This window comes from Rhinoraja longicauda, chromosome 24 (assembly GCF_053455715.1).
Source record: "Rhinoraja longicauda isolate Sanriku21f chromosome 24, sRhiLon1.1, whole genome shotgun sequence".
Classification (NCBI taxonomy): domain Eukaryota; kingdom Metazoa; phylum Chordata; class Chondrichthyes; order Rajiformes; family Arhynchobatidae; genus Rhinoraja; species Rhinoraja longicauda.
In genome coordinates this window covers 20,720,504-20,734,640 of record NC_135976.1, presented here as the reverse complement: position 1 = coordinate 20,734,640, position 14,137 = coordinate 20,720,504, and the positions used below count along the sequence as shown (strand labels likewise).

At 42.8% G+C, this 14,137-nt stretch overlaps 1 protein-coding gene across 1 annotated transcript; it reads right to left on the bottom strand.

The window, feature by feature from the left end:
• Positions 1 to 1,990: 1,990 nt before the first annotated feature.
• Positions 1,991 to 7,103, bottom strand: LOC144605215 (putative G-protein coupled receptor 139). The gene is made up of 2 exons (XM_078420314.1): positions 6,902 to 7,103; positions 1,991 to 2,892 (listed from the first exon to the last, which is right to left on the bottom strand). The coding sequence occupies exons 1-2, from the start codon at positions 7,101 to 7,103 to the stop codon at positions 1,991 to 1,993; spliced, it is 1,104 nt and encodes a 367-aa protein (XP_078276440.1).
• Positions 7,104 to 14,137: the final 7,034 nt, after the last annotated feature.

Here is a 14,137-nt window from a genome sequence, read left to right as displayed (position 1 = left end):
GTGTGTTTCTGTTTGTGCGAATTAATTTGGACAAAGTGTTTACACATATTTGTAAACCTACCTCAGTGATACATTTGTTTAAATCCATATTTGTGTTTGCACTGAGTCATGTGCGTGAATGAAAACGTTGTTATATTGTGTCCACCTTCGTTTGCGTGTGTGCGCACATGGTGCCTGTCTCTGTGCGTGCCTATATGTGATTTTGTGCGCACTCGGGTACGGATACCATATCTGTATTTGTTCGTGCTATTTGTTTCGTTGTCTGATCTTGTGTTGTCCAACCCATATGCTTGTGTGCGTGCATACATATGTGTGTCTGCTTATCTTTATGGATATGTATGTGTCTGACGTGAGTATCGACGTGTTAGTACTTCACCCACTTCTGTTTTTTTAACCTTTTCGTCATTATGTAAGTTTGCGTGTGTGCTTGCATGTAAACCCGGACGCCTGTCGGTTTACGCTTGCATTGAATTGCACCCACGTAGATTGGTGACTGTTTTATGTCATAACATTTTTTTGCATGTACGTGTGCGTATTTTTGGAAATATATCCGTACGCGAGCGCCTTGTCTGTGAATGTGTGTGTAAGTATTATTGTGCATTCAGTGCTTGTGTTGAGGGACACTGCGTGTGTTTCCACGTCTGCCCGTGGTCAAGATATCGATTTTGTTTGCTGTGTTCTGTATTTTCCACAGCGTATTGGGTCAGTGAGCTCGCACTACTGATTTCCGTGGGTGTTTTCTACACTCTGCTTGGGCAAATGCATGGGATAGACTTGCGTTGTTATCTTCAGATATTCATAACTGTATATATATGCGAGGTATGACTAACTGTAGATGCAGGAATCTTAAACAAAAGCGAGATACTACAGGGTGGGTCAGGCAGCATCTATGAAGGGAAATAGACAGACATTGTCTCGGGTCGGGATATTTCCTAATACTGATTGGAATATGGCGGAGAAAGCGGGGGAATGAGGTGGGTAATGCCAAAGCCTGCAGAGATGATAGATGGATACAGATGATGGAGGGAGGTGATTTGCAGATGGGTGGAGTAAATAACAAAGAATTGAGGTAACAAGGACAGGAAGGATGTTAGATAAGGAAAGAAAAGGAAAAATGAAATGTATTAATTTAAGAGGAGGGACTGCATAGATTGGTTTTATTTTCGGAGCAGCGAAAGGTGTTGAAGTTGATACCTAATTTAATATGCACAATTCTAGCATTGATAGTCTGAGTGGTATAATATTATTTTCCACAGCAGAGGTATCTAAATCTGAAAGGAATAGCTTGAGCGTAAACAGTAAAATATTTAGTGTCTATACGAGGAAGAACAATGTGACGTTTGTGGCTATTGAATTTTGGAAAACATAGCCTGAGCGGGAAGGGGAGGCAGAAACTCGCACAAGAATGACCAGATATGTGGAATAATATTTGAATCACCAAAGTAAGGAAGGCTATCAACCAATTGTTGATAAATTGATGGTAGTAATATAGAAAATTATTTGCTGGACGGCATATGGTTGGTGGGCCGAATTGGTCTGTTTCCATGTTGCATGGCATTGTGGCTATTATTTGGATACTGTGTAGATAGATATATCTGAGATGGGATTTAAACAGCAGAGGCCCTGAATGCGGCAAACTGTGGGAGTTCAGCCGGTGACGCCACATGCTACTAGTACCTTAATAGATACATGCGTCCTCAGTAAGACGTAATGAAGATGTTAAACTGGTGAACACACACAGGTGTGTGTGTGTGTGTGTGTGTGTGTGTGTGTGTGTGTGTGTGTGTGTGTGTTTGTTTGTGTGTTGGGGGGTGAGCACGAGGAACGTGTGAAACTTCAGTGGAACAGGTGAAGGAAATCGTGGCATCCGAGGACACCAGTACTCCCTTTTGCCACGGTGCAGAACACGCTTAGGATGAACACAATTTATGGGAGAAAGAAACAGCAAGGCGAGACAAGTGGGACACCACCGCATATTGTGCATTTGATCTTAGGACTGAAAGCATTTTATAGTTAAAATCCGTGGAAATGACATCACATCTCTTAGTTGTTCCCTAAATTTAGCCTGGGTCACGACGTAAAGAGCTGTGTTGGTGCAGCAGCTCAGGAGCTGCAGCATGAAGCAGAGTTGTCGCATAGCTGCTGGTGGAATTGCAACAACCAGCCCCAAAAATCGCAGTCGGTTCCACACGTGATACACCGTGAATAGAGCCCAGAACAGGATAAAATTTCCCGAGATAACCAGCAGTAAAATGAGGGATTTCCGACGGTTCTCCATCTCTGGGTCTCTCGCACTTTCCCCATGATTGGGTGCCCGAAGTCTCTTGCGGGATCGGCTGGCCACTAAAACGTACCTGATGGTTAAAGCATTGAGAAGCAGAACCAGAGCAAATGGGATGATAGGGGTGAAAAGGTAGTGAAGGAGTTCGATTCCTGCCCAGACCGGTGATTTCACGAGGCGGGCTCTTGGCATACAAAACCAAACAGCATACGCAAGAGAATATTCGGATGTGAGCATAAAATGCCAGGTGATGTTCTTCAAGAAGCTCAGTACAGTCACTGTTCTGAGAACCAGAGCCGCTGTTCTCTCCTGGCAATATTTATTTTTCAGTTTCTGGCAACAAATGGCCACAAATCGATCAAAGGTGAACATGACGGTGAACCAAACGGAGCAATCTGTGGCTGTATAAAGCAGAATGGCGTGAATATCGCATACCGGGATAGATCGCACGAAAGTGAAATGATCCCGATAAGCAATTGGAATCTGCCTCAAAATCACGTCGAAGACAACGACGAGTAGATCTGCTGCTGCCATAGCCACGAGGTAGCGAGTGACACACTTGGAGAGACCGCTCTTTCCCCGGGATAGTATTACAATCGTCACCAAGTTAACTGCGTGCACGGGAAATAAACAGGAGAATTGCATATTAAACGAAGAGGAAAGTTAGCAATTCCACTTAGATACTAAAGAGATTAGTAAATGTATATATCAGATTCGCGCATTTCCCGAGAATCTTAGGGATTTTGTAGAATGGCAATGATGATAGAATGATGCAGCAGAAGAGGCTATTCATCCCCTTCAGTTTGAACCTATTAAATGGCCCATTCCATAGTTCTTTCCCCACATCCTATTTATCTCATCCCTTTAAGAGGATCGTATAGATTTGTTTAAACCTTCCTTTTACCCAGCACTTTCCACATGCTTAAAAAATCCCCAAAGTGCTAGGATAATTCACGGGCCAGGCAACATTTCTGAAGATCCGCTGAGTTACTCCTTCTAGTTCTTTACTACAAGGGGAACAATCCTCGTCCGCAATAAAACCTTTTCACTGTATCTCGGTATACGTGCCAACAAACTAACCTGAACTGAATCGAGTTCGTTAGTTCATTTTAATATTTCCGGATGACTTGGCCCATTGCAATAAATTAAATCGGCACCCTCGCCAAAAGTTCGAATTTCCCGGTATTGTGGCCAAAGTTAGGTAAAGTCTGAACTTTTTTCTCTCTCTCGTTTATTATATTGTTTACAGTGTACTCTGCTTACATATTCCGTTGTGCTGCTGCAAGTACGAATTTCATTGTTCTATCTGGAACACATGACAATAAAACACTCTTGCCTCTTGAGAGTGCCAGTTGGTTGCTAACAAGTTTTATCTGGCTAGTTTTAACATCTTTGTCGGGTTACCTCTATCCTTCCATCTATAAAGCACGCGCTATAACAAACATTTTTCTGTTAGTGGTCTATTGAGCTGTTCCGTACCTAGGAAATGTTTAGACAATCATTCTTAACGTTATCTTATCACACAGTTTCAAAATCGCAGACATCCCCCTTCTGCCCCAGCACGGTTTGCAACATCAGCAAATATTAAACTTTAACACTTTCGGAGCATAATTGATCTCAATTGAAATCCTTGATCGTATTTTGTAGAACCCGCTCCTTTGCGTAAACTCTTGGTCAGTTCCAGCTCGTTGCATGTCAGAGCGAAACTTTACTCGATTCCGTTCCATTCAATATTGTGGCACGTTATGTTTGTGTAGAGATGAAGATTGTTAATGTTGTAAATGTTGACGCCAATAAAGGTCACTGTCTCAGCTATATATTTTTTGGAAGCTGATATCCCTGGTCCGTTTCAGTAAATCCAGATCCACGATTAGAGATAATGAATAGGAGCTGGAAATTATTATTCTTCCCTCATATTAACCAATAGTTACTGGATAATGATTAGAGCGGAAACCTGGGCTGACTCCTTATAATGCACTACGCCCACTATATAATAAACGAGCAATCATCCAGATTTCTTGACTGAAATTAATAAAGAATTGTATATCATCAGCTACCTTTAATAGTCCTCCCAATCTGGTGCTTCCTGACCGCAATTTGAATATTGAAAACAATAGGAATCTGCTTTACAGCAATTTTAAAGCACGGTTTTGCTGCCTCTAGTAGATATCTCATTCCTAAATTCAACGATTTCCTCATATATCTGATAAACGCATTTTAATAGACGGGCGGAGGTGCTTTTAATTAAAAGATAAGTCATTTTGGAGACTGGCTAAAAGACAGACAGCAAAACAAACGTGCGTCAGTTCATTGAACAAAGTGGAAATGTTTCCGATGTGTCGCAAGGAGCACAGATACTCTGACACATAGTATATTCAGTAATGCCGTAACGGACAGCAAGCCAGGTGTTCAGGACATCATTTGACACGATGAATGGATGGACAGTAAGCAGAAATGCTCAGAAACGCTGACGAACCGGACATGGAGAGCAACATACACCGTGAAATCAGGACTTAATTGGTGAAATCACAAACTCAGGAAGGTGCAGTTTATTGCAATGTGCAGACAGAATGTACGCAGTAGGCGCAGAGCAAAATTAAACGAACTAATACAATCTTAAATTGGGCGCAGGTTAACAGTCTCCTAGGTGGTGATGGAAAGATGCCAGGTATTATGGTACTAAAATGGATCATCGATGGTCAACAAGACATTTGAGAAGGAATATTAATATCAGCTGTTATTTACAAATTAAAGCTGAATATCCATTACGGGATATTGCATCTCCGTTTAAGTAGAGGGGGAAAGCGAAGGTTAGGTTATAGTTTCGTGAACACCTCTGTTATGAACATAAACATGATACTGAATCTCATTTACCACGCGGCCGTAGTTTCGGTCACACGCTGACTTCCGTCCACGGCTACCAACACCGTTCTAACCAAATTCACCATTACTTCGAGGAATAATACCTCACCATTGAAATAGTATGTAATAACTTTCAGAACTAAACAACTTAACACAAGTTATTTTTCTGTTCCAACATATATTACTTCTAAACTTCTAAACTCACCTTTTGGTTTCATACATTCCCTTGCCATTTGGGTTTGGCCTTCCATCATCGTTACTATATCGTTTAGTCAATTCGTTTTTACGGAACTTCGCTTTCTGCTCTCCTCTATCACTGGCCCAATGTCTTTTTAGATGTCATATTTAATTCAGATGGAGACCTATCAATCTCTCCGAATAACCATCCCTCTGTCTTCCCTCTGCCTAACCCGTCGACCAAATCAGCATTTCCAGATTTATTTCATATTTCCAAATTCCTCCCTTTTGGTCTAGTAATTAACGAGTTAGTTTTAAACACAGCGGCACAGTTAGGGAACAGCCATTATATTTACGAACGTCTGTCCGAGTCTAAACTACGTCAATTTCGTAGTAGAAAACATTTGGCAAAGATAGTAGTTTAGTTTAGTGATACGGCGTGGTTACAGGCCCTTCAACCCACCGAGTCCGCACCGACCAGCGATCTCCGCATGTTAATACCATCCGACACACCCTAAGGACAAATTTCATTTATACCAAACCAATTAACCTCCAAACATGTACGTCTTCGGAGTGTTGGAGGAAACCGAAAATCTCGGAGAAAACCCACGCAGATCACGGGGAGAACGTGTAAACTCCGCACAGACAGCACCCGGAGTCAGGTTGGGCGCTCATAAGGCATAGCATTTGCGGAGCAGAATGTGAACAATAGGAAAATGGATAAAATATGTTATTCTTGTTTGAGTGTAGGGCATGCTTTTCATTAATTATTTGCTGGATTATAATTTATTCATATTTCATGGGGAGTTCTGAACCATCAGCTATTTCCAAGTGTATATAGCTTCATCCTTTTAGCATGGCATAATTTGCAGAGCAAAAGATTTTGGAAAAATAGCATGGAAGAATCCAGATGATGTGGCCATTTTTTTCCCGAAGCTCAGATAAGTAATAACATATGTGTATTTCTGCGTGTGCGTGCGTGCGTGTGTGCGTGTGTGCGCGTGTGCGCATGTGCGCGCGCGCGCGTGCGTGTGTATGTGTGTGTTTGTGTGTGTATGTGTATGAAAGAGAGAGCGAGAGAGGGAGAGAGAGAGAGAGAGTGTGTGTGTGAAGAAAACAGCCAAGGATCAATCTGAGTCAACGATCGTTTCCAGAGGTCGATGGAGCTGGAAAAAAGGAACTGCAGTTTGTGGATTGGAGGCAATCTCGCAATTCTGCAATTGAGAAACGTTATTGCAGTAAACTGTTGGTATCGATTTCTGATTGATAGAAATTAAGAATTACTAGAGGTAGACACAATAACGTTTAGGAGTGTGTGACTTCCTAATGACTGAATAAAATCAGCAGTAGTTTCCGAAATTTATACCCGAAGTAAGTGAAATGCCGAGAGCACCAGGACAGCGGGGATCGGTGAGGATACTGGAAAGCCTTTCGTATTGAAAAACAATATATATATATATATATACATATAATATACATATATATTGTTTTTCAATACGAATGTCTTTCCAGTATCCTCACCGATCCCCGCTGTCCCCGCTATATATGATCTACACAATGTGACGATGGAAAGAGACTTACCAGGAACAGCAATAATGGCGAGCAGAGGATAATAAATTAGTTTAATGGTAATGAGTGCATAAGCAATCCGCAGGTTCAAAGTCAGACCGTCAAAATTTGCAAAGATATATTGGGAAATCCAGAAGATATTCCTCTCCATTCCTCTTTTAGTCCATTCTCTTGTTCCCAGATTCTGGTCCATTGTTGAAACACCAGGCTCCATTGTTGCTTGACCCTATTTTACCCTTCCTTCTTGTGTTGGAGGGCCTGCTGTCAACGGCACTCTGTTTATTTATTGAAATATATGCAAATGAATAGGAAAAGGATACTCCTTCGTGACCCAATTACAGTCCATAGAGAACGAAATTAATTGCAGCCAACGAACAAATACATATGTGATTTGAAGAGATTGTGTAACCAGGACAGGGAGCCACAAATAGCGCTAAGGCTTACAAGGTAGCAAAGAATTATTTTAGCAGTTTATGAAAACACACAAACGGACACAGATAAAATCTCTCTCTCTCTCTCTCTCTCTCTCTTCTCATCTCTCTCTCTCTCTCTCTCTCTCTCTCTCTCTCTCTCTCTCTCTCTCTCTCTCTCTCTCTCTCTCTCTCTCTCTCTCTCTCTCTCTCTCTCTCTCTCTCTCTCTGTCTCCCTCCCTCCCTCCCTCTTCTCTCTCTCTCTCTCTCTCTCTCTCTCTCTCTCTCTCTCTCTCTCTCTCCTCTCTCTCTCTCTCTCGTCTCTCTCTCTCTCTCTCTCTCTCTCTCTCTCTCTCTCTCTCTCTCCTATCTCACTCTCTCTCTCTCTCCCTCTCTCTCCCCCTCTCTCTCCCTCTCTCTCCCCCTCTCTCTCCTTCTGTCTCGGAGATCAGTATAATATCAAACACGTTGTCGGGTGCATTTGGAATATGATAGTGCCCACGACGTGGGGTACAATAGTCTGTAGGATGCACAGAACCAGTTCTCTGCGTAAAGCAATTAAGAGTCGAAAGCGAGAACGACGGTGAATAATCATCTTAAGCGAATGTTCGCAAATTTGATCTAAGGACGTGGGATTGCCTGAAATCGCGTGACGGACTATCGCGTTCAAAACAGAGAATGACAGGCGACTTCAGAACGCATTCATATTTCGCATATGAATCGATGAATCGGACTGCTGCAGAAAGTCTCTGTTATGAGCGCAGTGAAATCGTGAATATTGGACATATTATAAATCCTGAGGCCAGTTGGTAATGCGTCTGCTATTTTGATATAGAGATTACATTTTCCAGGATCCTTCAAGTCGTTTGCAGAATATACTTTGCAAAGAGGATCGTTGTAAATCCTAACATGATTCAGTTGGCAAAGGTAGGCAGAGGCTCAGACATAAATTACTACTCCGTGTTTTTGATAACCAGACGCATACATGTATGGATTATGACAATGCGAGAGATATAATGTTAATATCTGGACATGATGCGGTTGATGTATCGCGTACGTAGGGTAAGTAGGCGCAAGGGACGCCATTGAATACTGGATCGGATTTTGTTTTTAAGGGGAAAGATTCAAATAATGGCGTGAAAATTATTGAAAGGACTTCATATACATTTTTGGTTTCATTGCTCTACTTTAAATGAAAGATAGGTGATATCAAAGAAGATACCTAACAGCGCCCTTAACAAACTGTACAATGTTGGCAGTACCTACCAATGTGTTACGGCCACTAACCATGCAGTATTAAACGCTTGCCACTGGATTGCCCTCTGAAGTTCACGTGATAGCCCCATAACCTTGAAAGGAATCCACGCACAGGAAACTTTATTTCCACATTGTACATTTGCAGACTGGAATTTCAGCCCTGTAATTGGTAATCTCAATGGCCATAGACTTTCAATCATTCAATAACATTGCCGTTCAGAGTGAGACTCTATGGCCATGCCACGGACAATTTGAAGATAAATATAATGGATCCACATTGTTTGTGAGGAGAAACCACGAGAGCGATGTTTCTTCGCAAAGTCGTATATTAACCTCGACAGTACAGCCTAATACGTAGAGCTGTAATCTCAAAAATACAGTGAAATATCCCGTTGTCCTCGGTACTGTCTATATTGATTTTTGCAGTTCTCGTTGGTTTACTCTGGGTGGTCCGGGGTTACTTTCACAACTAAAGACTTGCCGTTCTAGGATAATTTCCCTCTATAACGTTCTCTTAATGTATGGTGGTCGGTGGCGGGTGTGGAGTTAATTGGAAAGTGAATTAAAATGGGATAAATGTAGTTTGGTGCAACTCTTTGTCTGATATTTGGAGCGAACTCGATCGCTGAAAGTCCTGTTACCAACAAGCTAAGCAAGATTCTTGGCGGTTTTTCCTTTAGGATTATTCAACACTTTCAGACCATCTGAATAATATAATAATAATAATAATAATATTCATTTATTGTCATTGCAACGAGTACAACGAAATTAAAAAAATAGCCAATCCTGACGGTGCGTACAAACATATATGCAATAAATGCAAAAACAAATAAATACATAAATACAATTAAATACAATTATATTAAGTACAAGATTTTTTAACGGTGTTGCCTAGTGCACAGGTAGTGTTCAGTTCTCGTATGGCCCTGGGGTAAAAACTGTTCTTAAGTCTGTTTGTTCGGGATTTGATCGACCTGAAACGTCGACCAGAGGGCAGATGAACAAACAGACGGTGGCCGGGGTGGGATGGATCTTTTATTATTTTGCCTGCTCTACTGAGGCAGCGTAGGCTGAACAGGTGCTCCAGGGAGGGCAGTGAGCAGCCGATGATCTTCTGGGCCGTCGTGATGACCCTCTGAAGGGCCTTCCTGTCCTTTTCTGAGCAGCTGGCATACCATGTGGTTATACAGTATGCCAGCACACTCTCAATGGAGCAGCGATAGAAGGACAACATGAGCTTCTCCTGCAGGTTGGTTTTCCTGAGGATCCTCAGGAAGTGGAGTCTCTGCTGTGCCTTCTTTACTGTGGTGATGGTGTTGGTAGACCAGGTAAGATCCTCTGCGATGTGCGTACCCAGGAACCTGAAAGCTGGTACCCTTTCCACACAGATCCCATTGATGTAGAGTGGGTCGTAATCTCCACTGGTTTTTCTAAAGTCAATTATAAGTTCCTTTGTTTTGGAGGAGTTCAGGACCAGATTGTTCACTGAACACCATGCTGCCAGCCTTTGGATTTCATCCCTATAGGCTGTCTCATCTCCTTCTGAGATGAGTCCAACCACAGTCGTGTCATGCGCGAACTTGATGATGGTGTTGGTGGGATGGGTGGGGGCGCAGTCGTGAGTGTAGAGGGAGTAAAGGATGGGGCTCAACACACAGCCCTGTGGTGAGCCGGTGCTCAGTGTAATGGTGGAGGAGAGGTGAGGGCCTATTTTGACGGTCTGGGGGCGGTTGGTCAGGAAGTCCTTGATCCATTGGCAGATGGTTTGGGAAAATCCAAGGTCGGAAAGTTTGGTGACCAGTCTGCTCGGGATGACCGTGTTAAAGGCAGAGCTGAAGTCGAGGAAGAGCATCCTCACATAGCTCCCCTGGTGTTCAAGGTGGGTCAGTGCAGTGTGAAGAGCAGTGTCGATGGCATCCCCTGTAGAATCATTCTATCTGAAAGGAACACGTTACGGTAATCAGAGTATGCGCCCAAATTGCCGAAGTGATGAAAAAGGTCAACGATCTTGAAACAGAAATCCCAGTGTCTATCGAAAATGTTCCTCCTAGTCGTATTCAAGATGGGAAAGGCCGTAAACGTTTGACAGGGTGGGAATCGAAAGGACCAAAAATGAAATGGTAACACTTTTGATAAAAATAACTAGATAATGGCAAACGTGCTCATGAAATTCTACATTAAATTTGGGGCAAACGACATCTCCGCTGAAATACTAAGGTACGTTGGCGAAAGAATTAGGTCATAATTCAAACCCCTCATTGTCAGAAATGGACGATCTTCGTGAGGAATCGTAATGCAAATGTGACCAATTGGTTAGAAATGTCTCCTAACTGTTGCAATTTAATGAACGGGCTGGATGTCCTGCTGAACCATCTCCCCTTAAAGGCCGAGGACTAATTTTAGAATCACGGTGTAAATCCCTTCTCACCAGTGTCACAGTGGGCATGTTCCTCACAATTCCAATAGCAATGTAAAGAAGAGAATTGGTCATTCCAGAGAGATTTTCCAAATCACAAATGCCGCTGACTCCGTTAGTCTGGAGGTTCAGATTAGTTAACTGGTATGTAAGTCAATGTGCAATGAAACTCCTTGCTCGCGCAAAGCCAATAGAGTGCACAGTATAATGATAACGATAGATGTAGCAAAACGATGAACTCAAAACAGTAGAATTTGCAAAGATTGTGGTGTAACCTGAAGTAGTGCAAACAATACTCAAGCATAATACAGAATAACAAAATAGCAGAGAGTTAAAAATACGCGGCAGCACCCCGGAAAGCGTGTGAAACGATGATTAGTTCAGGAGTGTTATAGTAGTGGGGTGGGTTGTCTTAATTCTGATCGTCCGATCCTTTAAAAGCTTCTTAATCTGCACCGAAGGTAGAAGGGAGAAAAGAGAATGGCCATGGTGGCAGGAACCTCTCAGAGTTCCTGATGCAATGAACCATGAAAATGGACTGGGTAGATTCCACTTTCCCAATCTATCCAAGTCCTTCTGCACAGTCCCTGCTTTTGCTGCATTACCTGCCCCTCCACCTATTTCCGTATCTTCCACAATTTGGCCAGAAAGCCTTCAATCCCCTCATCTAAATCGTTAATATACAACGTGGAGTAACGGCCCCAGCACCGACCCCCTGTGGAACTCCGCTAGTCACTTGCAGCCAACCAGAAAATGCCCCCTTTATTGCCACTCTTTTCCTTCTGTTATTCAGCCAACCAGCTATCCATGCTAGTATCTGCGCTATGATACCATGGGCTCTCATCTTCCTTAGTAGCCTCGCGTGTGGCTTTCTGAAACTCTAGGTAAACAACATCCACTGACACTCCTTTGTCTGTCCTCTGATTTATTTCCTCAAAGAATTCCAGCAGATTCGTCAAGCAAGATCTCCCCTTCACAAAACTATGCTGACTTCGGCCTATTTTATCATGAATTTACGAAGTACTCCGTAACCTCATCCTTTACAATGTACTGTAAAATCTTACCAACCACCGAAGTCAGACTAACCGACCTATAATTCTCACTATTCTGCTTTTCTCCCTTATTGTTGAACAGCGGGGTAATATTGACAATTTTCCAATCGTCTGGAACTACTCCTGACTCTAGTGATTCTTGAAATATCTCTATTATTGCCTCCACAATCTCTAAAGCCAACCTCATTCAAAACACTAGGATGCAGTCCATCCGGTCCAGCTGACCTATCCATCTTCAGCCCTTTCAATTTCCACGCACTTTCTCCACCAACTTTCACCCGCTGACTCGTGAATTTCAGGCACATTACTGGTGTCTTCCACCGTGAAGGCTGATGCAAAAAAAGTTATCCAACTACTCTGCAATTTCCCTGTTCCACATTATCACTTCTCCTGCATCATTTTCCAGTGTTCCAACGTCGACTTGCCTCTTTCTTTCTGTTTATATAACATAAGAAACTCTTGCTATCCTATTTTATATTATTGGTCAGATTACCTTCGTATTTCATCTTTTCTCCCTGTATTGCAATTTTAGTTACCTTCTGTAGTTCCTTAAAGCTTCCCAATCCTCCGGCGTCCCATTATTTTGCAATGTTATTTGTCTTCTCTTTCAGTTTTATACTGCGTTGACTTCCCTTGTCAGCCACGGTCACCCCGTTGCCCCCTTGAATCTTTCTTCCACTTTGAAATGAAAATATCCTGCATCTTCCGAATTAATCCCAGAATTCTTCCCATTGCTGTTCCAGCGTCCCTTCCTGCTAGGGTCCCTTTCCAGTCACATTGGCCAGCTCTCCCCTCATGCCTCTGTAGTCCCCTTTGCTCTACTGTATACCGACACATCCGATTTCACCACCCTCTCAAATTTCAGGTTAACTCTTATCATATTGTGGTCGCTATCTCCTGGTGGTTCCTTCACCTTGAGTTCCCTTATCAAATCCGGGTTATTACATAATACTAAATTCCAGATTGCCTTTCACCTGGTAGGCTCCAGTAAAAGCTGCTCTAATAAACCATCCCGGAAGCATTCTACAAATTCCTTTCTTCGGGTCCAGTACCAACCTGATTTTTCCTGTCTATCTGCATGTTGAAATCTCCCATGACTACTGTAGCATTACCTTTCTTACATGCCGATTGCATTTCCTGATGTAACTTGTAACTGAGGTTACAGTTTGGGGGCCTGCAAATAACTCCCATTCGAGTCTTTTTACCCTTGCAATTTCTCAACTCAACCCACAATGACTACATCTTTAGATCCTACGTTACGTCTCACTAAGGACCGAATTTAATTATTTACCAATCATGATACCCCACCCCTCTGCCCACCTGTATGTCTTTCCGATAGGACGTATAACCTTGAAAATTCTGCTCCACCTCCGATCCTCTTGCAGCCATGTATCTGTGATTCCCACAACATCAAACCTACCAACTTCTAACGGTGCTACAAGCTCATCCATTTGTTTCTTATTCTACGTGCATTCAAATACAACACCTTTAATTCACCATTCACCACCGCTCCTCTCTCAGCAGTCCCGATTTGACCAACGTTACTTTCTTATCCCTTCTTACACTTTCTGTCCGCTGAAGACTTATTTTCCTGCACTCTCTTCCCTTTAACCACCATTACACTTCCAATTTGTTGACCCCCCCGCTCCCCCCGCTCCCCCCACCCCCTCACTGTTTAGTTTCAATCTCTCTCTAACCGCCCTGGTTATATGGTTTGGCAAGCGTCTGGTCCCAGCCCGGTTCAAGTGGAGTCCGTCCCGTCGGAACAGTTCCCTCCTTACCGTGTCGTCGTCTGCAACCCTACTAACCAAGCCATCGACAATTACGCCCAAGTCTTTATTATATCATAGAACAAAATAGGACCCAGCACAGATCCTTACGGAACACTGGTCACAGGTCTTGAGGCTGAATATAGTCATTTAACCACAACCCTCTGTCATGTAGCAGTAAGCCATTTATGAATCTACATGGCCAAATCACTTTTAATCCCATGCATGTTAATGTTCTAGATCAGACCACCATGGGGGACATTTTCAACCCCCTGGCTAAAATCCATTGGGACCACATCTATCACCTTACCCTCATCCTTACGTTCCAGAGAAAATAACAAAAG